This window comes from Emydura macquarii, unplaced genomic scaffold, assembly GCF_026122565.2.
Source record: "Emydura macquarii macquarii isolate MOO-44397 ecotype Brisbane River unplaced genomic scaffold, CSIRO-AGI_Emac_v2 contig_1253, whole genome shotgun sequence".
Lineage (NCBI taxonomy): Eukaryota > Metazoa > Chordata > Testudines > Chelidae > Emydura > Emydura macquarii.
In genome coordinates, this window is record NW_027131390.1 from 82,318,152 (window position 1) to 82,342,915 (window position 24,764).

At 40.5% G+C, this 24,764-nt stretch overlaps 1 protein-coding gene across 4 annotated transcripts in view; it reads right to left on the reverse strand.

The window, feature by feature from the left end:
* TANC1 (tetratricopeptide repeat, ankyrin repeat and coiled-coil containing 1) overlaps positions 1 to 24,764 on the reverse strand; it is a 210,061-nt gene that overhangs the window by 14,754 nt on the left and 170,543 nt on the right. For all 4 annotated transcript variants that reach the window (XM_067549415.1, XM_067549412.1, XM_067549416.1 and 1 more), the window contains 6 exons: positions 21,979 to 22,164; positions 21,154 to 21,232; positions 11,373 to 11,506; positions 10,725 to 10,848; positions 10,238 to 10,413; positions 2,841 to 2,973 (listed from right to left, as the gene is read on the reverse strand). In XM_067549415.1, the coding sequence (XP_067405516.1) occupies positions 2,841 to 2,973; positions 10,238 to 10,413; positions 10,725 to 10,848; positions 11,373 to 11,506; positions 21,154 to 21,232; positions 21,979 to 22,164 (832 nt within the window). The remainder of the gene's footprint in view (positions 1 to 2,840; positions 2,974 to 10,237; positions 10,414 to 10,724; positions 10,849 to 11,372; positions 11,507 to 21,153; positions 21,233 to 21,978; positions 22,165 to 24,764) is intronic.

The following is a 24,764-nucleotide window of genomic DNA, read 5'->3' on the forward strand; positions in this document are numbered from 1 at the left end:
TTTTCAAAGGACATTTCTGATATTACTAGGAAAAAAAAGGGGGGGGGCTTGTTTCCAACATAGATTCACTCAAAAACTCCAGTTGACGTCATTCGATATTCTACAAGTGATTGTAGAAATGTTTATACATACAGCAGCTTGGTATTAATGGTACAAAGTGTGTTCGCCCTACTTTAGGTTCCAATTCAAGATAGCACTTAAGACATGTGCTTAAGTACAGTCCTAAATAAGGATGCTTTCCTGAAGTGTGATTTAAAGGTGCCCTAGACTCAGGGATAATCACATACACAAACACACAGTAGTAATTAATTGTGAACCACAGGATAATATAGAGCCATGTAACATTCCTCATGAATCTGATATCCTCACCTGCATTCTGCCTTCTAATCAGTTGCCTCCGAAGGCTGTTAATATTCCAAATCTCTAAATACTTTCAAACAGCTTCAATTTAACACAAAATCCAAACCCAACCAAATGTGGAATTTCTCATAAAAGAAGATAAACATCTCATGGGTCAAGGATTGATTATCATCAGTCTTGGATTCCATTTCTTAATCCATGGATTACTTCATGAGGTTTAAAAACAGGGCCTTTATGCTATTAGAAGACAAGTAATCTCACCTACCCCATAACACTGATAAGGTTTTTGATTCTAGCCCATCCCAATACATTGAGAGATAGGAGTCCTTAAAATCACAATGTGAGTGTGTACAGAAAAGCTATTTTAGATTATAATTTTAGAAACCTCTAAAAATATTTCTCTCCTCCTTGTCCTAACTGCAGAGTCCTGGTAACTAAGGCACCTGGTTTCACAGATGGAAGATTAAAAATAATATAAATAAAATTTTAAATAACCTCTGAAACAGTTCTAAAATAGTTTTTCAGAACATCATCCCGTGGTGTCGTTTAAACGGCTTTATCTGTAGCCTTTTGGAATGACTTCATAATTCATGCCTTTGCCACTAGCATGTAATGACCCCATTCCAAACTCCTGTGGATAAAATCGTTGCTATGCCATCATGTATTCTCTAAGTATTAAAGGGGAAAGCTCCTTCAGAACCATTAGCACCAGATTGCTTTCTTGAGGCTCTACAACCTCCTGCTATATCCAGTGTTCAAAGTGTTAAGAAAGGAAATACAGAAGTGGGAACAAAAATGATTTTGCTTAACATACTTACATATATTTAATACAACTGGACCAGCAAGCCTGGTGCAGATTCATTGGCTTTAAAACATGTGGGTAACTACTGAATAAAGTGTCCAAAGTACTCTTGAGCTAACCAAAACATTATGAACATTATGAAGAGGTTCTAGAAGTTGCCCTTTTTGAGCAATTAGAAATTTCCCCATGCAAAGATTTCTGTTTTCTGCTGGGAAAAATCAAAATGACTGTTCCCCAGCTGCCAGCCTGGAAGGCTCAATTTCACTTTCTATCTGCAGGGAGAAAGGAAAACTGACAAGCTTCCAGGAGGGCAATTAGAAAGCTGAAAATTTTTGAGAATTTCTGTCTAGTGAAAAATTTAGATATTTACCCTTTCCCCTTTCCCCCCAGAAATTCTGAAATTTTCCATGGAGCAGAAATTCTCTCTTTTGCCCAGCTCTAGTAACAACCCCTATATTTAGGTTGCCTACCACTTTCCATGACAAATTATTCTTGTGACATTTTCTTTGAGAAGCTCTCACACCTCCCTTGCTCGCAGCATTATTTTGGTAGAGGGATGCCCTTAGACTACGAAAGTGCCTTTTTTCTTTGCACCATAAAATTCCATTCAGCCTTTGCTGAGATATAAACTGTTAAAAAAAATCACCATTTCCTTCTGTTGCTTGCATTCCTGAGGATAACGCAGCACACTGAAATAATAACTGAATATGAATATTCTAAGGCTGGGTTGGTAATACTGCTGTCAAATCAACATCATCAGTAGCACACACTGTACTGGGAATGCCCAGGTGCTGTCAGAGCACATGCAGTTAATGGGACCTAGTTTGTGACCCATGCCCTGTGGCAACACCACATATGGCAGGAGGAGAAAACGAACCAGTCCTGGTCTCCTCCCCACCATATACCCACCCCCCAGACCATACACCTAGCCCCAGTGACTCATTCTCCCCCACAGCTCCTCTCAAGGGGCACCACATGGAGAGAGAGATCCCCCCAACTCCAGGGGAAGAGGTAACGGGGGTGAGGAGGAGAGCATGTGTGCACTAAAATGTTTAGGTCTTGAAGTTCAAGTGGCATCAATCTGGCTTGCAATATTGATGGTTCACGGTTTGAACCCTGCTGATGATGGGGGTCATTGTAGTTGGACACCATAGAATTTTGTTTAGCCTTTTCCTTTAAAAAAATTCTAGAGTTACATACAAAAATCTACTTTAAAAGAACATTCTTAAGGTTGCAAAGTCCAGCACTCAAAAATTTGGAAATACCACAATTAAGGTTGCCCACACGACAGTAATTCAGTCCCCACACTTGCATGTAAGCGTCATGATTCAGTCTTTAATTAAACCATCATTACGTTTTCCACAGGACCTCTGCAGCATTCAGTGCACAGGAGGGAGGCACAAGGAGACATAATTAAGATTGCATGGGTAACCATAAAACGAGCATTTCCTAATTTTGGAATGCTTGACTTTGCAACCTAAATAGAGTTCTTTTAAAGTATTGTTTTGTATATAATATGTTTTACAGACTTCCATTCAAAAGGAATGTGACAGACTCTAAAAATCTTTTTAAAATATGACAATTATTGCACTGTAGCAGACATTCAATTCTTTCCCTTCTAAACAACAAAAAACAAACAATCTTTTTGCTTTTGATGACATAGGATGGGTTTACTAACCTAATTTGGCTCCTTTTCTAAGTAGTGTGACCACTACTGAAGTATTTCGACATCCAATTGCTCTGTCCAATGGACGCATTCCACTGTAGTCTACGTGTTCAATCACTGCACCCTTCTCTACTAAATACTGCACCTGGAAACAGGAGAAAACCTTTAAAAACTCTTTCAGCATGGGAGGCATTAAGGAGTCACTAAAAAGTGTCCCTGAAACTTTTGGGATCACGGCCCCCTCTTAACTAGTCCACGCCCCCCCAGGAGCTGCAAATCAGTAGCCCTGGGCCAGGAACAGGGCCAAAGCCACGATTGAGGGCCAGGAGCTTGGGCCCTAGCCAGGGCTGGAGCCACAGAGCAGCAGCCCGGGGGGGCGGGGGGGGGGGAGGGAGGAGGAGACGGGACTGGTCCAGACCCTGACATGCTCCCCTAAAGGTTCTTCCACACACCTCTATGGGGGCACACCCCAGAGTTTGGGGACCTCTGCACTAAAATAAATTCAATCCTCTTCTGTCTTTTGACTCCAGAAGGGAAGGGAAGAAGGCAATAACCACATTCCAAACTTCATTGCATTAACTTCAGTGATAAATAATATTTTTTTTCTGTCTTCATGTCAGTAGAAAAGAAACATACATAACACAACACCATAAGGCCAACACCACATGCTCTTTCTCCCATTTGTTCACATCATGAGTTTCAGCATACTGACATGGCTGCTAGTGTCCAAGATCATAAAACTCAGATGAAAATATTGCAGAGCAGTACACAGACCATATGGGCTTCAGGATAATGAACAGAGGTTCTGATAGCGTATCATAGTATGTTGTGACATTAAAATGACAAGTGTGAAACTATAGTACCAGAATTTGTTCTGATGTGTTTGGGGCAGAATGGAGTACAAATGCAATAAAGAGGAATGTACAGGCTATTTTAATGTAACATTCACTTACACGTGGATTATTTCAAATGTTCTAGTTTAATTATACACTTCAATTTGTTGTGATAACAGACACTGGCTTTTTGGTCTAACTGAAGAAAACTAAATTAGTACTATTTATTAATGTCTATACCACTTATCACAGGAGCAGTTTGATGCTGCAGTTAAGAAATTAAGGGTATGGCTACGCTGCATTTTAAAACCCAAAGCAGCAAGTCTCAGAGTCTAGAAACTCATGCTCATGGGGTTTGCACTGCAGCGTTAAGAACAGCAATACAGATATTGCAGCTCAGACTGGAGCTCAGGCTTTGAAGTCCCAGGAGGAGAGAGAGCTTCAGAGCTCAAGCTCCAGGCCGAACTCAAACATCTACACTGTTGATTTTGGTGCCGTAGTGCTAGACCTGAGCTCTGAGACTTGCAGCCGCAGGTTTTAAAATGCAATGTAGACGTAACCTAAAAGACAAAGCGGTAAAGAACAGAAATGTAAAAGAGAGTTTAAAAAAAAAAGTCAAATCCTGAGCAAAATAAATGCACCAGAAATCCAAAAGTAGCTGGAATTGGCCCATCATCATTACCTTCTCAATAACCATTCTTAAAAGTGGGAAGTACAAGAAATTACAGTAATAGCAAGGTGGTTAATGTTCAGTATGTTAAGTATGGCTGATAGTGATTTAACCTGAAAGGAGGTTTTAAGTATTCTTGTCATTCACGGCCCCCATGGCCTGGTGCTGTTGGTTTGCCGGATGAGCTGTTCTGCTGGCTGCCACCCTGGCCCAGAGATCAAGCTGCCCACATAAACAAGGTGAAAGAAGGTGGTAACTGCTGGTGCAGCCATCTGCTAGATAGCTGGTGACCAGCCTGGTCCCAGAGATAACAATAAGCACTGTGGCAGCACCAGGAAGTGTTAAGTCACCCAAAAGATGTAATGTCACCGTCCAGGCTGTGGAATCTAAAGACTGGTTCTCTTTCTCTTGTTACTGTTGGATGAGGATTCTGGATGTGAGGTGACGTGCGTGTAGGGGCCAGCAACTGAAACTGTGGTCAACTTCCTCCTCCTGGTGAAGAGCTGCTACTACTGCTTTCCTACTATTGGAAATTCCTGGAATTCTGAAGTTATTTAAGCAGGAGAAACTGTTCCAAGTAAATTCTGTGTTTCTGAGCTTCATCACACTGTTTTCAGCACATGTGGACCAACTGTTTTTCATGAATAGAGAGAGTACACCCAACACCCCCTTCCTCCAAAAATACATAGTTAAGGGGAAAGTAGCAATGCTGGAACTTTAACATTCAATACACACACAAGTTAGAGGAAAAACAGATTTATTTTTAAATGGTTTAACAGCTGTGTTCCCACACAACATGTGCTGGTTGGAAATATTTACTTTATATTTAATTTTTGTTAATGTCATTTCATAAGCCACTATTCACTCAGACCTATATGTGCAAATACTCAAATACCAATGTTTCTATTACAGTGTTTAATATACAATGTCAACTACAGCACTCCCAAAAATGCTCCTGACTGAACAGAGGGGGATACACCCCAAATCTTACTAGGAGGCCTGAGGATTCCTTCTCCCTCCTGCAAATACTCACACTCATGAGGAGGCCTGGGCATAGTGCCTTCCAAAACCCATTAACAGCCACTCCTTCAAAATCAACTATGGGCTCATATAAATTAATTCAGATTAAGAGGATGGTGTGAATTTAAAGCACAATAGCTATTTCTGAATAACTCCACAAGTGGACACTTATAGAATAAGAGGTTTAACTGTTCCTAAATAGCTATTCTGAAACAACTGCATGGGTAGACAAGCCCTAACCTGAGTAAAGGCTACCTCCATCTGACTAAAAGATTGAAGGCTCATTCTCCAGATTCTCGATTTAATTTGGATTTGGAATAGTGCATGTCCTTCCCAGTATCATTTTGACATTATCTTCAAACCTGAAGTGAACCATCTCCTTTCAGGTAAGAAGTACATTACCTATCCATACCAGTTAACTCCTAGGAGTTTAACTTCTGCCAATTTGGCTTCATTATGTTTTATGGCTGAGAGGCTCAGCTCAGGCTTGCAAATTCGAAAAGTTTAAATTGTGGACTTTGAAGTTACCACACATTGGCTGTCTCAGAGACAACTCTCATTTCAGATTCAAATTAATCACTGCCCCACCTGCAATACTTATATTATAAATTAAAGAAGCAGTGGAGTGCAGGACTGGAAGTGGAGACCTCAGTTGTAGTCCCAGTACTGAAGTGTCTTGCTCTGTGAACTAAGGCAAGTCAATCTACCTCAATATCTCAGTTTTCTGCACTAATAAAGAGGGGATAGTAATGTTTAGCCACCTTTGTCAAGTTCTACGAGATTTACAGAAAAAAGCTTAATTAACATCATGTAATATCATCATCATCAACACTACCACATCGAGAATGTAGGATACCTACACTAGGATTACAGAAAGTGCCATACAGAACTGTCATACAGAACTGAACCATTCAATTTCACCCTTCTTGCACCATTATTTTCTTTATATGTCCTTTTCATTCAGTGTCTTTGTTGTTACCCAACCTGGGTCTTGGCAGGCTATTTAAAAAGGTACACAGAGAGAAGAGAAAGGATATTTTCCACTGTCTTGCAAACTTTAAAAAAAAAATTCCAGTAGGTCAGACATACAAAACTAGGTGTTTTTCTTTTGGAGATTTAAGATACCCATTATAAAGTATTACAACATACTGTAAAGCACAAGGCCATCAGAAGAGTTTATTCACTTTGTGCAGTAACTGGTTCTTCAAGATGCATGTCCCTACAAGTGCTCTACTTCAGGTGTGCATTCATCTCAACCCTTGTTCAGAGATTTTCTGTTAGCCGTGTCCGTTCGGCCCTAGCATGTGTCCTATGTCTCTTTGTGCCACACACCGAAGCTATATAGGGATGCATGGACAAAGCCCTCAGTTCCTTCTCCACCCTAACATCCCATAGAGAACTGTCTGAAGCAGAGGGGAAGGAGGGTAGGTAGTGGAGCACCCATAGGGGGACACACTTGGAAGAACCGCAGTTACTCTACAAGGTGAGTAACCTCTTCTTCTTCAAGTAGTGTCCCTATTGGTGCTGCACTTCAGATTACGTCTGAGCAGGGGCAGCTTCAGAATGGAGTCTAGAACGAAAGACAGTACTGCATTACCAAGCACCACATTAGATCTGGAGGCATAGATCAATGCATAATATTTAGAAAAGGTATGTACTGAAGCCTTCATAGCAGCCCTACATAACTCAGACACAGGCACGTTCTTGAGATGTAGATATTGCTGGTGATGTCGCAGAATGTGTTCTCACCCTATGGGGAGGGATGAACAGCGGCTGCATCATAATGACAACAACATACACGCAGCTATCCACCACAACAGTCTCTGAGCACCTTGGGATCTATCTGCAAAAGAGACGCACAGTCTAGGTGACTTTCAGAATTGTTCGGTTCTATCTAAATAAAAAGCCAATGCTCTCTGAACATCCAAGATATGAAAACATGTCTCCTGCAGAGAGCTATGAGGTTTTGGAATAAACACTGGTAGATGAATGGATGGATAAGATGAAACTCAGATAGTACCACAGATAAAAATTTAGGATTCAGGTGTGAAGAGACTTTGTACTTGAAAACCACCATAAAGGGGGGATCTGCTATCAAGGCTGCAATCTCTCCAAGACTACAGGCTGACGTGATCACTATTAAAAAGGCAGATTTATCTGTACAGATAAATGGAGTGGAGAGCAGGTTGCCATTGGCTTGAATGGAGGTTTCATAAGGTATTCAAGGTTGAGATCCCAGGTTGGAATGGGTTCTCTAATCTGGGTATAGAGATTCCCCAAACCCTTAATACACCCTAGATTACACAAGGCAAGCAAATATGGAGAGCCCTTCTACCGGGCGATGAAAAACTTATATTGCCACCAAATGGACCTTAACTGAGCTAATAACCTTGATTTCTTTAGATCCAACAGATAATCCAGAATGACAGAGCAGTACAGATTCAGGCAGAAGATGGCGGCAACACCACCACCAATAGAAGAATCTCTTCCATTTCTGCAGGTAAGTAAATGGGTTGACTCCTTTCTTTTGTTCAGTAACACCTGTTACACTTCTGGATTCTAATCCCCAGAACCACTGAGGAACCATGCCCTGAGGCAGAGAACCCATAGGTTGGGGTAAAGTACACAATCCGCATCCTGGGAGAGGAAATGTGGAGTGGTCAGAAGCAGATTCTTGAATACCAGAGGTGAGATCAGGGTCTCAGTACCCAGAGATATTCGGTACCCAATAGGAGTTGGGATTTTGGTTGTCAATTACAGACAGATCCTTAGAGCAGTGTTTCTCAACCTTTTAAGTAGCAAGAACCTCCTAACTTCCAAAAATTTTAATAAGTACCCCAACACTCAATTTTCCACTCGGAGAAATACAATCTTTTTCTCCTTTACCACTGACTGTATTTCTTGTAAAGCAGGAGAGTTCGGAGTTCTGCAATGCTGTGTGGCTGTGGCAGATCACAAAAACCCTTGCAGTTTCTCCCCTTTTTCCTCCTCCCCTTCCTCCATATAGGAACAAAGGTCAACGCTAGCCAATCTCTATGGCCTGATGGCAGAGTCACGTGGTGTTCTCCTCAGACACAGGTGGGAACTTGTGAGGTATGAGCAGGCATAAGCGGCGCACCAGAGTAGATAGGAGCACTCCCCATTGCCATCCCTAGGGGGGTGCAGGCCTGGGGCAAATCACACTGTGTGGGCTGCCTGCCTCCCAGCTGGGAGCTGAGACCTTCCCAGAAGTTGGCGGCTACCACTTGCCTCCCTTCACTGGGTTTTTCGCTGTGTACCCCCTGCCTGTGTCTCACGTACCCCCAGGGGTACTCATACCACAGGTTGAGAAACTATGCCTTAGAGTATCTGAATTCTTGCAGTACCAAGTAGGGAATTGGTATTGACGTGGTAGCTGAAGCAGACAGTACTGTTGATTGGGGGTTTACCAGTGCAAATGCTGATGTGTGGTGCTGTTGCTTTCTTGGTACCCACGGTGCTGAATGGGCAGGTACTGATGGGGGCCTATGCCAAATGGTGCCAGTCTGGAGCGCTTATGCTTGCTCTCCTTGTCCCTGAAAGACAGTACAGAGGCCCAGAGCTGTGTCTCTCCTTTCAGCTGTGGGACTTTCCAGCCATGCCAGTCCCAGAGAAGGAGTTCTTTGCCTCTACAGCACCAAGCCAAGAGATTGAGGCTTTCAAGACTGTAGATCTCACAGAGGACCTGAGTCTTTTAGGAGCTGGGTCCTTATAATGAGAGTCCTTCCTTTGGAACCTTCTCTGAAGCCTCCCTTTCTTAGGGGAAGCTTGCAACCAAGGTAGAAGGGATGCTGGATATGTCCAGGGACAAAGATATAGGTGGGGGTGAGTCTCCTGACCTGACCCAGGGCTGATCTATGCTGAAAACTTACATCTCTCAGTAGTATGAAAAATCCATGTCCCTGACAGACGCAGCTATGCTGACCTAACCCCCAGCGGAGACAGTGCTAGGTCAGCAGAGGAACTCTTCCATCAACCTAGTTACTGCTTCTTGATGAGGTGGATTAAATACAGCAACAGGAGAGCCTCTTCCACTGCTGTAGCATCTATACTGAAGTGCTACAGCTGTGCTTCTGTAGTGCTTTAAGTGTAGACATACCCTCAGAAACTGGTTGAAGGAAGCATTCCATCACTAGCAGTCCCAGCTTAATCTCCTTGTCCTTCCATGCCATGGAATTGAGGGTCAGGCAAAAATGTCTGGGAGACACTGGACTTTCCCAAGCAACAGACACAGAGTGGCCATTGCTAACAGCAACAACCCCTTGATATGGGAGGGAGCCCTGTCAGGAGAATAAGGATCCTCGGGGGAAAGGAGAAAAACAAAATCTTCTCACTACTTATCTCTAAGTACAACTATCACTAACAATTAACTATACTAACTAATCCTACACGAACTACAGTATAAACTGTATACAAAGTAACTGACGCATGCTCAAGGTGGACATACTAAAGCTCCATCTCAGGCCAAGGTGTTTGAGAAGGAATGAAGGGCAGTTTGCCCATGCATCCTTATATAGCCTTGGTATGTGGCATAAGGAGGGATATAACAGAAAATCTCTTAGCAAGGGCTCATGAAGTGCATGCATACCTGAAATGGAGCACGCATAGGGACACTACTTGAAGAACTGGACTTCCAGTACTATTATCTGAGCACCAAAAATCTGCTGGAAAATGCTTTTTCTGCATAAACACTTGCACTGCTGTTCACATATATGTGATGTAAGGAAAGGAGGAAGTTAAGCCTCTTATCTATCTGCCTACACTTCCTTCATTAACATACTGATTGACAGATTCCAGTTCTTAGGATGTTTCAGACTGTGAAAGTTTAAAGCGAGCTTAGAAAATTTTCTACAATTAATTTTACTTACAATATCAGAATCTCCATAAAAAGCTGCCAGATCCAAGGGTGTTCGTCCATTCTTGTCCATCTGATCTATTGTTGCACCTTTTTCAACCAAATATTGAACCACTCCTCTATGGCCCTTTAGGCAGGCCCAACTCAGTGCCGTCAGCCCCTCTTTATCCAGGGATGAAATGGCTGCACCTGAAATAAAATGCAAATTGATTTTTTTAAAATTAAAGTTCCATGTTTCACTTTTAAAATTAAAATAAAAATTTGATGTGAACTTCAAAATATGAATAATAAAAAAATCCGTCTACTTCCCTCTCACCCCCATCAAAAGCCCAATAAAATAAACCTTATTGTATGGTATGGCATACAGTATGTCAATAAGGTATGATTGAAAACTGTCAAAATATTTGATGCTGAAAAACTATCTAGCTTGTGTACCTGTAATTAAATATATAGAAACAGCTCTCATGCGATTGTACACTTCCTTCAATTATTGATTTTACCTTTGGAAAGTAGAAATTCCACAGTGCTCAAGTGTCCTTCACAAGAAGCCACCATAAGTGGTGTCCTGCCTTGCTTGTCACTTAAATTCACATCAGATCCATGCTCTAACAGAAGTGTAGCAATCTGAAAATACATTTATTTAAACTTAGATGAACATATTTAGTTTTTAGAAATGCACTAATGACCTTTTAGGAATGGGATGTATAATGTGTTGTTTATATTCAGTCTGACAATTCATGATGAATTTAAAACTTCAACAGTTTGCAGTGCTAAGCCTAGGATTCCCCACTGTATTAGGGCCGCTTTGTGCCATGTTCTCACACATCACCAAGTGTTGCAGGCCATTGGAGAATCCCCTGATAACAGGTTGATGTTCCATTAGTACAGAGCCAGCGTGATAGCTCCTATGCTGCCTCTGCTCCCAATCTAGGAAGCACAATTTTCCAGGTCGGAATGAGGCGTTACTCTCAAATGCTTTGTCCCATCTTAAACAACTCAAGTGGTGGGGTTTCCCTTGGGATCTAACATCAAACTTATGTCAAAACACTTGCACCAATTTATTACATGCACAAAGTTGAAGGAAAAATTTTAAAATTCAGGAAACATCTCACATAATCATTCATTTTATTCATGAGCATTTGTCATACCTGCCAATGTCCCTGCCGCACTGCACAGAAAAGGGGAGGGATTCCCCTCCTGTTGGCTCTTGTCACAACAGCTCCATGTTCAAGCAGTAACTTGCATACTTCCAATTTCCCTCTTCCTGCAGCAGCTGTCAGGGCTAAAGAAAGTCAAAAGAAATGATTTCTCATAGACACTTATTTTAGCTTTGGTAAACACAGCATTTTATAGAGGGGAAAAACCCACAAGTTTTTCAACTAAAAATATCTGCGTGTAGTATTCAAAGCATTCTGATCAAATTATTTTTAGATTCAATTATTTACAGAGTTTCACAGACTTTTTTTTTTCATCCCCCCCCATTCATAAAGGCAACTCAGTGTTCTCTACAGAACATCAGAAAGAGCAGAACTAAGAAAGAAGGTGTAAAAGCTACAGGCTAAAAGCACCAAAGTATATTATGACTGAGGAAAAGCTAAGTCTCAAAACACACTGCTTAAATCATGTACATAACTTGCATGTAAGAAGAGTCTTTATGGACATTCAGAACAAAACAGTTGATCAACCAATTTGATAAGTACATGATATTTATTTTTAGGTTAATCATTTTATTAAGATGGGTGAGCTGAAACCTACAGGACACCATGCTTCTCTCTGAGGTTATAGAGCTGATGGTCCTATTAGTGAATCCCAGGACTATCACAGCTTCCCGGAATGTGGTTTATTCATTGACTTACAGCAGCTTATTGGCACCACTAAGCAGCAGTTATTCAACGTTTCCCAGCAAGTTTGTGTGTCTCATGTAACTGGGTTTCTTCCTGATGGATGAGTTAAAGCTGTTTTATCTATTTTTGCAGCAGACAGCATGGGAAAAGTTACACTAGGTCTCTAATAGAGGGGTTTGATTCTTAATTTGTCCATATTTGTTTTAGGCTTCAAATGGCTATTTGCCAATGCATAAGTAATGTTAACACTCTAGCTAGTCACTTGTTAAAATGTTTTAGAATAGTACAACAGATTACAATTTGTTCAACTCTTGATTTCTATCTAGATTGCAAGCACCTTGCAACTTTGGACAGTGTGGTAGAAAATTAGAGCATTGGCTGGTCTATGCACAGAACCCCAATGAAAAGGTGCACAGAACAGAAATTTGACACTGGATTAAAACATTCCATGGGCACAGTGCCTTCATGATTGACAATCCTAACACAACATGGTAGCATGTGCGTAAAGGTAGCATAATGATAAAAATTGTTGCTAGGACCTTTATTACAGGCTTTGATAAGGTAAGCATCACTGTACATTTGCATGCATTATTTATGGCTTATTGAGGCAGATAATTCCCATCTATAGAGAGCTATAGAGTTTGTAACCCCTCTCAGCATAATGACTTTAAACAGAATAGTTTTGCAATTAGGCTATGCATTTAAACAACTCAATCATCTTTTCCCACAGTTTATTATGCTTTTTCACTTCCACTGTGACACTCTCTGAAGCTTGAAAATAAAATATTTTCCCATAATTTCTCTTCCATTTCGCACACAACAGCTTTTTGTGTGTGTTTTAAATGGAGCTTGAAATTAACAGGTTTTGTTGTTGAATTCCTTGTACCAGAATCATCAATGATGTCAGCACTGTTCTGAAAACAGTGCTTCTGAGCTAACTTCAGCTAAAAGCAGCAAATGTTTCACCATTGCACATACTGCTTCTATCTAAATCCATCATAAAGAGTTAATGCACACTTTGTTCAATTTCTGAATGAAAGAATAGTGGATTTCTTTTCCTTTCTAAAAATAATTTTAAATTAGAAAATATTTAAATACAGTATTTAAAAACTTGCACAGAGGTGCTGAAAAGTAATAAAAGTACAATCACTGCAGGACATGGTAAATCTTATTTATTTTTAAAACAACATCTAACCTACATGCCCCTCCAGTTTATAGATACCTAACTATTTTAAAATTAGACCAAAAGTTTTGGTCTAAACAACTTGACAGTTCTTCTTGCAGATCCCTAATGTATAGAAAGAGCTATCAAATTACTAAAATAGCAAACAAAACCACATTTTTATAAACAGACTTCACATTTATCTCACTGTCATTCCCAGCTCTTGAGTTCAGGGTGTAACTCTGAAGTTACAGCAACAACATGACTAAAGGATACCATATTCGGCCACAAGCAAGATTAAAGAATAGCACTACAGCAAGCTAAAACAAACAATATCATGGCAAAACTATGTTCAGGAATTCCGACTATTCTACTGAAAAGGACCACCTCTGATCTGCCTAATGTACTCTGCAAAAACTTAACCCACTTTGCCTTATTAAAAAAAGAAAGAATTTAAATGAGCAGCTAAACAAGCAACTGATGCAGAATGGAAAATATGACAAGAGCCCATTATGCTGAAAGAAAACTAATAATCTGGCAGATCTTTGGCCTGCAGCCAACAATGTTAGAGGGAAATAGTAACTGGGAGGAAAAAAAGGGTTGTTTTTTTTTTGTCTGAAACAAGACAGACACAAAGTTTGGAAATCTATATGAAAACATGAGTGTAAATGGCTACCACCATTTGCAGTATCCAACATGTCTGATACAAAAAACATGAAATGTTGTATTTCATGGTCATTCAAGTTTCTATGAGATGCCAGTAACATCCTACAGGAGCATGACTCTGGAATCTTATACTGTAAAGATCACCATTTGTCTCGAGAGCATGATTTGTTTTAATCATCATAATGGGCACATGCAGACTTTCACAGCCTCCAGAAAACTGCCTCCTAAACAAACTTTATATGTAAGTGTATGCATAAAAATATCTACAGTTTTCAATAGGACTGTTTGTCAATATGTTTCATTAGCTTGGCATTAATGGGACTTGTAAGGAGCTTTCTTGTATTTTCTTCGTAAATTCATTTTCAGAGGTTTGTATCTTGACTAAGAATCTGCTTTAGGCTGACTTGTTTGTCCTTGCACATTACTTCCACCACATAACCAGTCTCTCTGAATCCCTCTACTACCTCCCCGTTTTCCACAATATCCAATTAAAACCTCTTCTCCTAACTTTAAGCCATTCATTCACACTACACCACTCTTTAAGAATCCACGTTTATCCCTTATGTTGCCCGACCCTCCCCATCACTCTGCTCTGCCAATGATGCCAGCTTTGTGCATGGGAAATCTCCCCACCCCATCCCAAATTGATTTGGAATACTAGTATTCTTCTCGCTCTTCAGATTCTTTCCTCAAGACCCACTTCTGCCATGATGACTATATATAAACAAGTTTTAAAAATCAGCCACTGTACATCACCTAAACTGAGGCCTCCAGGAAAGTTGATATTTAAATTTAAATGTAAATTACAAAACTATACAAATGTATTATTTTGTTATTAAAAATTATATCCTTGAAGGCCTCCCTCTCCCGCCCATCCTTTATATGTTGCTTGTCTTCTTTAATCAAGCTTCTTTGGTGCATACCTGTCTTTGTGTTTGTACAAGCTCAATGAAGTCCTAATAATAACCAGGCCCTCTGTGTGCTATAGTAATATAAATATTTACTAATCTGCTTCATCCCACAAGCAATTTGCCCTCTTCCCCCTCCCAAAAGTTGAATAAAATAATTTTGCTATTTAAATTTCAAGTAAGCAACAAGAATTAAGTTTGATAATATGTGTGGCTCCAGCCAATGATGCAAGTATATTACTAATACATATTTATAATGCACTGCAAAATCTTTTTATAATTCTGGTGTGAAAGGTGCCAGAATGGAGGCCTTCACTTTCTAAGCTTGTCATTTAGCCACAAAACCAAACCAGAACAGAACATGTACACCCCTCTGTATGACTCAACTTCAGCCCAGAAACACCCCTCACCTATCCTCTAAGGAGAAGTGAATAATTTGTGCCCATAGATATTTAATCCTTAGCATTTTTCTGAAATGATGATGGCAGTTACAGTGGATTTGTGTGATGTGGAAAATTTCTATCCTAAAAAACTTCTATTTAGTTCTGACAGAAGCAAGCTCCATCTACTGCTACACGTGCAAAGGGCTGAATGAAAGAGTTCCTGATGAAAATACTACAGAAAAATTCCCACAAAATGTATTTCCCTTAGAAGCCCAGATTGGCATTACAGGTGCCCTTTTTGGTTTTAAGAAACAATAAAAAAATCAAGATAGGATAAAAGTAATTTTATGGCACAATGATTTATATAAAAAAGACAAATATTTATAAATACTAAAAAATTGAAAATTCTGGCTGAATAATTTTATGTTAAAGGACAAACACCAAAAAGCAATGACATTTTGCAATATGATTTTAAATTTGAGTTGACATTTTGCAAAAAGATGTGAATTTGACCAAAGTAAAAACAACATTTTCCGCTTCAAATCTAAATCATCTGTTTTTACTGGGTGTTAAAATCAAAACTTAGAATTAAAAATATAGACCTCTACCTAAATCATACTGCATACTTCCAAATATAGATCAGCCACTAAACTCAGACCTCTTGACAAAAGAAAAGGTAAGTTAATGATTCTGCATGTATATAATTTTAAAAAGTAATAAAACACACAGACACCAATAGTACAAATAGGGGTGATACTTGGTTATATTTAGTTTTATAGTGTATGAGAGAATGTGTTTCCATTACTTTTCTGAAGTAAAAGAAATAAAGCCCTGCAACAATGACCAGTTTTTGCTTCCAGATACAATCAAGGATTTTCAAGGTCACGTAAAAAACAAGCTATTTAATATTCTAAGGGTGTTTTCATCAGCAACTCTTAAAAGTCACATCAATCAAATACCACTTGTACAGAAGTTTGCCACACTACACATGCCATATTCTGTGACCTCAATCCTAGATCCTTAAAGAGAGAATGACAAATTAATTGACATTAATATTTACAGCCTTTTATTGGTAGAGTGGCACAAATGATAATTGTATGTCCCTCCATTATTGTTCATTTTTAAAACATTTATTCAATTTCATCCTCTGATGCTTGTGATCAGTTCTCACCTTATGAATCCACACTACCATGTTTTACATCCACACTTTATATATACACATTGAGCTCAAGAACTAAAAGTGCACAAATATAGTCACATGAGAAATCATTTAGTTTCACATGTTAGGATATTTATTTTCAATGCCTTTTGTGATGCAGAAGAGTCAAAGTTTTACCTCCAATTTGCCAGCCATCTGCTGAAAATGAAGAACTTACTGACATTTATACAGAACGTCACAGATTCCTTAAAGTCACTGGGGTATAAATCCCAAGGACTTGAGGATCACTCTGGAGTCCTTCAGCCCACGAATCTTCACATTAGTCTGCTCTGGAAAGAGCTACACTCTTATGAAAGGCATGTCCTGAAGGGTTTGCTAGACCTAATGCGGAAGACTGGAGGACTGAAGCCATGAACTCCTATGCATGGTCACCACAGACCTGAACACTGAATCTGTTGCATCCAGGCAGATTGCAAGGAAGCCCTGGCTATTGACTTCCCCTCCTCCACCAATGATGAGAACTCTCGTCTGGCCTCTTGGGGAAACGAGTCCTTGAAATCCCACATGTTGAAGTCATATCTGCCCATTAGTACTTGCTGGTTAGCTCCTAAGCTGCAGTCCCACAGTAGGGTAAACCTTTTTACCGAAAAGGTCCAGTTTCTTGGATTCTTTTGACTTAGGAGTCACCCCTTGCAGACTCTGCCTCATCCTCTGGTTGGCACCACTAGGGATCTTGGGAGGTGGGGTGAGGGATGAATGTAAAGGAACTCATAACCTGGGCAGGCACAGAGTACTTCCTCTCAGCTCTTGTGGGGGTGTGCCACAGGGCTTTCACTGGGTCTATAATGGCCTGATTGAGAGACAAGGTTATCTTTGACAGGCCTACCCAGCCAGAACGTCAACCAGGCTATGGGAGGATTCCTTCACTACCTCTGCCTGTAAGCCAAGTTTGAGGCCACCCTCTTTAGCAGCTCTTGGTGAGTGTTACAGTCGTCTTGGGGAGGTGACATGCCTACCCCTGACACAGCTCCTTCAGGGAGGAGGAGGAGGTGGCTTGTACCAGCTGAAGGCACTCCTCCTGCCTGTCTGTGCCGACAGGATCACACAAAGATGGTTCCTGAAATGTCACCAGGCTAGGTACCAAAGTCTGGATTGGGTACTGCCCAAAGGGATGGAGGTGCCCTTCCCTTGGAGACCACCAAGTATGAGCGTCTCAAATGGGATCCCGAGACCAGGGTTCCAAAGTGGCCACTGCGTTGGCATAGGCCAATGATTACTAGGCAAAACATTTGATGTCACTCCTGTATTAGGGTCCACAGCAGAATAGGGATGATCGGAGGAATAGCAGGTGACGCCTCAGCCGAGAGAAGTACAATGTAACCTCTGATTCAGAAGACGAGCCTCCGTCTGGTGACCATGGAGGTGCGGTTCTCACTGGTGCCGGAGACTGGTGCCAAAGCAGGGAAGCTTGCATCAGGGCCAGCATGGTCGTTTTGCCCGTAGCTGGTGCTATTAGGTCTTTGGTAGCCGCAAACACCTCTAGCTTAGACAGCACTGCAATGGCACTACTGTCATGCTGTTCCTCCGGTGCCAATGGTTCATCTGGTACTGGACTCAACAATGCCTGCGTAACGGCCTGAGTCAATGGTGCCGAATGCAATGCCAAGGCAGAGGAGTTGTTTCTCTGCTCCCTATGCCTGGCCTTCTTCGGAGTCAGGGAACACCCCCTCTTGACCAATAGCTTCCTGTGCTTCTTCCTCAGCACTGGGGATGGTGAACAGTGCTGGGACTCCTGCACAGTGGGAGGAGCACTCCTCACTGACGCCAAGGTTACCAGTGCAGAATCTGACCAGAACAGCTTGGAGGAAGGTCTCAGCACTGCCTCCATAAGCAAGAACTTTTGCCTGGCCTCCCGATCCTTCTTCGTACGGGGTTTTAAATCATGGCAGATCTGACAGCGATTCCTGACGTGAGTTTCACTGAAGCACTTTAGGCAACTAGAGTGTGGGTCACTCAAAGGCGTAGCCCTGCTGCAAGAGGCTTGTAGCCCAGTGATCAAGGCATGCCTCAGCACTGGGAACGGACAAAACTCCTCTCAATAGAGGAAAAAAACAGTTATACTTTCTAACTGAGACTAAGAAGTATTTACAAACACTAGCTATATACAGCTATGAGGAAAATGAGGACCACTGGAAAAGCTTGTTGTAGCAAGGAAAGCAGAACAGAGGGGACATGGGGTTGGCTGGGCTCTTTATACCAGTGCTGTGAGTGTGCAACACCAGAGGACGCCAGAGCCAACGCGATGGGTACCACTGAAGGAAAAACTTCCAGCAACTGTGCTCAGGGCAGGCACACACCTACAGTGGAATGGACATGTGCATGCACTTGAAGAACTCTCTCATATCTACTACCTCAATCTCTCATCCCATTTGCTAGTATGCTTCATCACATCCTTCTCAAGTCCTAAATTACCACACAGCCTGCTCTTTCTTTCGCATTTCCTCTTGCGGTGAATCTGTGTTCCAAATACATAGACAGCATGGTCATCAGCTACACCGTATATATAGAATATATATAGAATATATAGAAACAATGATCTGTGAGTCTCTCTTCCCCATCTCCTTACCTCCCCTCCGCCAGCAATCACAGACTTCTACCACTTGAGCTACAGGAAAATGTCAGTCACCACTAACATCAAAGTTTTTAACCTCTGAAGATCAGCCAATAAAGGGTGACAAAGCAAGTCTCACATTCTATCCAGTAGAAGGCAGTGTTACAAATACACCAGCTAGTACCTAATAGGCACATCATCCTTCCACTTTTTATGTTTTTAAACATTTATACAATTTTTCTTTTTAAAACAAGCACACATAAAACAAACTGTTTCCCTTGGCCACTCTACTCCCTCTTCCAGCCCATTCTATCTTTCACACCTTCCAGCAAGCTACTCCAACACCCTGTCTCTTAACTCTGTTACACAGGACTGTCACGTTTCAAAAATTCCTGGGGAAGATATATTACAATGATACATTTTTAAATGGAAGAGTTAAAAGTAGAGCTGAGCAAATGATGGATTTTTTTTGGTTTGCCAGCAATAGTCACTGGAGCAGGGACCTGACGGAGGATTTTCTGCTGCTAATAATCTAAATGTCTTTCTCCGCCCCCATCCCTCAGGTGATCTGGATATGCTGATGAAAGATCAATCAAGTCTTGAGGGGCTTACAAAGTTTAAAATTTCCCTTTGCTCACCCAATGAACTGGGCTCTCCTGCAAGATAAGTGACACAGAGAGACAAAATGCATATAAAGCAGTCCTGTTCCTGTTTTCACCTTCTTGTGCAAGCATTAGCTTCATAGCCCTGTAATGGAACAGGAAACCCTGCAACACAGGTGATAAAGAATTATTCAGCTAAATTCAGGATCATAGCTACAGACAGGCTGGAGAAAAGAGGAAAACGTGTTGAGTGATTTCAAAGTACCTGATGGTTAATAATGGAGAAGCAGCAAACTGGATTTTGTGGAAAGTCAGTTAAAAAAAAAAGTCACTGAAAAGTTAAAAAACCATCCTCTCAGTGACTCTCGACTTTGCTCATTTAAAAAAATGCAAACTGGTTTTCCTAAGCAAGTACAGTTAAAGTCCTCAAATCATGGTTTAAAGACTTTAAGGTACAGAGAATCCACCAGCAAGTGAGCCGTGCCCTGTGCTATAGAGGAAGGCGAAAAACCCGCAGAGCCTTTGCCAATCTGCCCTGGGGTGAAATTCCTTTCTGACCCCAAATATGGCGATCAATTAAACCCTGAGCATGTGGGCAAGACTCACCAGCCAGACACCCAAGAAAGAATTCTCTGTAATAACTCAGAACCCACCCCATCAAACATCCCATCACAGGTCACTGGCATATCTGCCACCAGTAGTCAAAGATCAGTCAATTGCCAAACTAGGCTCTCCCATCATACTATTCCCTCTATACATTTATCAAGCTCAGTTTTGAAGCCAGCTAGGTTTTTTGCCCCCACTGCTCCCCTTGGAGCGCTATTCCAGAACTTCACTCCTCTGATGGTTAGAAACCCGTGTCTAATTTCAAGTCTAAACTTCCTAATGGCCAGTTTATATCCATTAGTTCTTGTATCCACATTGGCGCTGAACTTAAATAATTCCTCTCCCACCCTAGTATTTATCCCTCTGATGTACTTATAGAGAGCAATCATATCTCCCCTCAACCTCCTTTTGGTTAGGCTAAACAAGCCAAGCTCTTTGAGTCTCCTCTTATAAGGCAGGTTTTCCATTCCACGGATCATCCCAGTACCCCTTATCTGCACCTTGTTCTTACAGCCATATTTTGACATGTCTTGTTCTCTGAATAGTTTTTAAAGGTATTTGGTATTTGCTGTCTATTAAATATGCACATTTTGTATCTGTTACCTAGCTTGAATTGACTAGGCAACTTCCCAGCATTTTTTACATAAAATAATTCCGATTTCATAAACTAGTGTAACAATCAAATTGAACTCCATAATGAAAGCATCTCTTTGTGCACTGTTGGCCTCACAGGAAAATCTGTAGTTTCATTAAGAAGTTGCTAATTTATATAGTGTATAAAATTTATTTCCCCCCAACTTTATTAAAAGGTGGTTGTGCTTTTTATTAAGTTTTGCATTGTCATTACAAAATCTTTTGTATTCTGATTTATTGTGAATTTCCTGTGATGAATATACAAATCCGTTTCAGTCAAATTAAAATCTCTTCCAATAATCTTAAGTGAGCAAAATTCCCATTAGGGAAAATAACTAAATAAGAAATAAAATACCTGTTTCTCCCCACAATGCATCAGTGTCATTGATGTCTATTTCATGTTCTTTTTCAATCCCCAAGAGATAACCAACCACCTGATAAAAACAGGTAAAGAAGATAAAGAGTTTAAAAAAAAATCATCAGGTTGTCATTTTGTTGCATACACAATAGGTAAAGGTTTCAGCAATGAGATTCCTTCTCTCCTAACACATAGGTACCAAGCAAAAGTTAATACTATGCATAAACCATTAGAGTAAATTCAGTATAATTTGGGATACAACTTCATTGTAAGATTAATTTTCTACTCCATAAAATCATTCAAAATTATTTATAAATAAACAGTGTATTTCTATTAATCAGTTTAGAGTGCTTTACATGGTAATGATTTTTAATGAGTGCCTCAACATGCCAGCATATTCAACGATGGACATCCTACCCCTTTCCTGGCCATGGCACAGCTGGATTACCTGCCGTGAGCTGGGATGTGACAGGCCAAATAAAATGATCTGGTGGGCTGGATGTGACCCCAGTTACCCATCTCTATTCTAGCCTTGTATCACAATTCATATGCAACAAGAGTGCAGAGCTAAGATTACATATGCAACCTATGTTTAAGATTGCAAGGTGAAGCAACCGAATGTTCTTTTAATGTAGTTTTCTGTATGGCATTCCCTTGGTTTTTAAAAGAGGATTTTTTTTTATAAATAACCCTGAATATTGTATACAGTTAAGACCTAAGATTAACTCCAATTACAGTCATTTGAAGTATTATTATAAAGCATGATTTAAACCATTTTGATAGTTCAAATAAGTTTTTGAAACATTCCAACCACTAACCTACCTGACTGTGTCCCATACTGGAAGCTGCTGTCAATGCCTGCTGAAGTGCGTGACTTTTTTTCAGTGAAATTTGTTCATGGGGAGGAGCTGTCCAGTCAGCGTTGAGCAAATAATCAAGGATATCACAATGTCCCCTTAAAGCACTATGGACCAGAGCACATTGACTTTTTTTGTCCAAGCGGTCAACCTGCATGAGACACAAAAACTTTAATGTTAGTAAGTATTCACAAAGCTCTTATAACAGACCTAGTAACAACAAAGCTCAGCCCAAAGCAACTGATAATAATCTTGTGGGAAGTTTGATGACTCACACTATACTTTTAGCACACTATGTACTACATAAATAAATCTGTTTTGTGCAAATATGTTTCTTTTAATTTATAATTGATATTTTTGGAATTATGGTTCAAAGCAGAGCTGGAATTTAGAGGAAGAGAACATTAGCAGGAATGTTGTAAGCAAGACATGCAAAGTAGTTCTTCTACTCTACTCAGCACTGACAAGGCCTCATCTGGAGTACTGAGTCCAGTTCTGGACACCACACTTCAGGAATGATGTGGACAAACTGGAGAAAGTAACAAAAATGATTAAAGCTCTAGGAAACACAACCTACGATGATAAACTAGATTTGTTTAGTCTGAAGAAGAGAAGACTGAAGGAGGATATGACAACAGTCTTCAAGTATATAAGAGGTTGTTATAAAGAGAAAGTTGATAAAATTGTTCTCCTTATCCACTGAGGACAGGACATGAAGTAATGGGCTTAAATTGCAATAAGGAAGATTTAGATTAGACTTTACTAAAAACTTCATAACTGTAAGGGTAGTTAAGTACTGGAACAAATTACCTAGGAAGGTTGTGGAATCTCTATCATTGGAAATTTTTAAGAACACGTTAAATAAATATCTATCAGGGATGGTCTAGATGATACTTAATCCTGCCTTAGTGCAGGGGTCTGGACTACAGGACCAACTGAGGGCCCTTCCAGTCCTACAATTCTATGATTCGATGTGACAATTCCCTTGTGCACGTAAAATTAAAGAAATACAAGGAGAAGCTAACATAAAAATAGCTCTCCTACTGAATAACTTCAAATAAAGAGATGACAAATTAGCAGAAGAGACAATGTGCTTACGGGTTCTCTCCATTTCTTGCTATGGAACGAACACACCCTTGATTATGGTGTCCATCACTGACTTTACCCCTGTGTAATGGCCACACATAATCTTGCTCTCCCAGGAACACAAGGAGTACTCTAATTTAGCTCTGTGGCACCTCCAGCTCTACACCCTGCTGCCTTATATGATATATAAGGATTAAAATAAGGGGTCAACTCACTATCATTTTTCATTGAAGTGAGGGTCAGGTTGAGTAAATGGCCAATCTTGGATTTTTTCTTTAAGGCACGTTTTACATTTAAAGAGGCTTCTGACTGACCATTTCTTCTTCCTTTTGCATGCTGAAAACCCATCACTACTCACAGACTCTTGCATTAGCAATGGGGGTGGTGCCACTGAGGCAGCAGTGACTGCCTGAAGAAACTACATTAGCCTAACAACAGCAGAGGAGGACAGCACTCTCTCATCCCCCCTCCAAAGAATCTGGTACAGTTAAAGTGAGCACTTGACTCCACTGGAGGGGAGAAAACAGCTGGGCTTGAAGGAGGCCCTGTTTTGCACCCACACTCCAGGCAGTCACTGATGCTCCAGCTTGCCCAGCCCCTTGTTAATGCTGCATGAGTCTATCTGGGCATGGAGACATCTGTTTGCAAAAAAGTAGCAGAGGGGGTCAGTCTAGGACTGCAAAATAAAAAACACCCTCCCTCCCCCTTTCCCCCCCCGCAAAAAAAAAAAGAAAGAAAAGAAAAGATCAAGCCTTACCTTCATGCTGAAAGCAATGGTCAGTAAAAACAAAAAACAGGAATGTTCCACCACATTTTGATTTCTCCAGTATCTAATTATTTTGTCTGTTTCCATCTTAGAAGATTATGAGCTTTTATATTTTTCAATGAGAGAAGTAAAGCTAATCCACTAGAGCTGGCACAGCAATTGCATTGTGGGTTTTTGTTGTTTTTTAAAATCTGCTATTGGGTTACCTTTTTTTTTTTTTTTTTTTTTTTTTTAAACAGCAACAAGAATTTGGGTAGAAAGCATGTAGTTTATTTTTTCCCCACCTTTACTCTCTCATACAGCTCCATAGGTATGGGAAGTGATTACATACAGCCACAAAACAAGAGAATTAAAAAGGAAGTTTGGAACAACATCTCGCCGATCAACAAGCAATTTAGGAACTAAATAATGCATGGCCCCCCTTTAGAGGCCTCTCCATTAATCCACTGCAGCAACAGCTTTAGATCTGAAGCAGGAATTAATTCAGGGAAGTCCAATGATCTGTGTTAGGCAGAAGGCCAGCCTAGATGAACCCAACAGTCCCTTCTTCTGGCCTTTAAGTCTCTGAGTTCTGGGTGCATATTATTACTTCTTGTATTATATGCCTAGGAGTCCCAGTCATGGATCAGGGCCCATTGTGTTAGACAGTATATCAAGTCATAATAAAGAGTTGGTATCTGTCCCAAAGAGCTTACAGTCCAAGTAACAGGAGAAAGTATCTGCAAATGAGCATTTTATATATGTGGCAAATACTAACTAGCCAGTTTCTCTGCCAAATATTTACAGCTTCAAATCCAGTGTTTAATCCATGGGGGGAGGAAAAACAGGATTTTGTTCATACTGCATTTTTGTTATTCATAATTTGACATAGGAGGAACAAACGAAACCTAATAAATCAC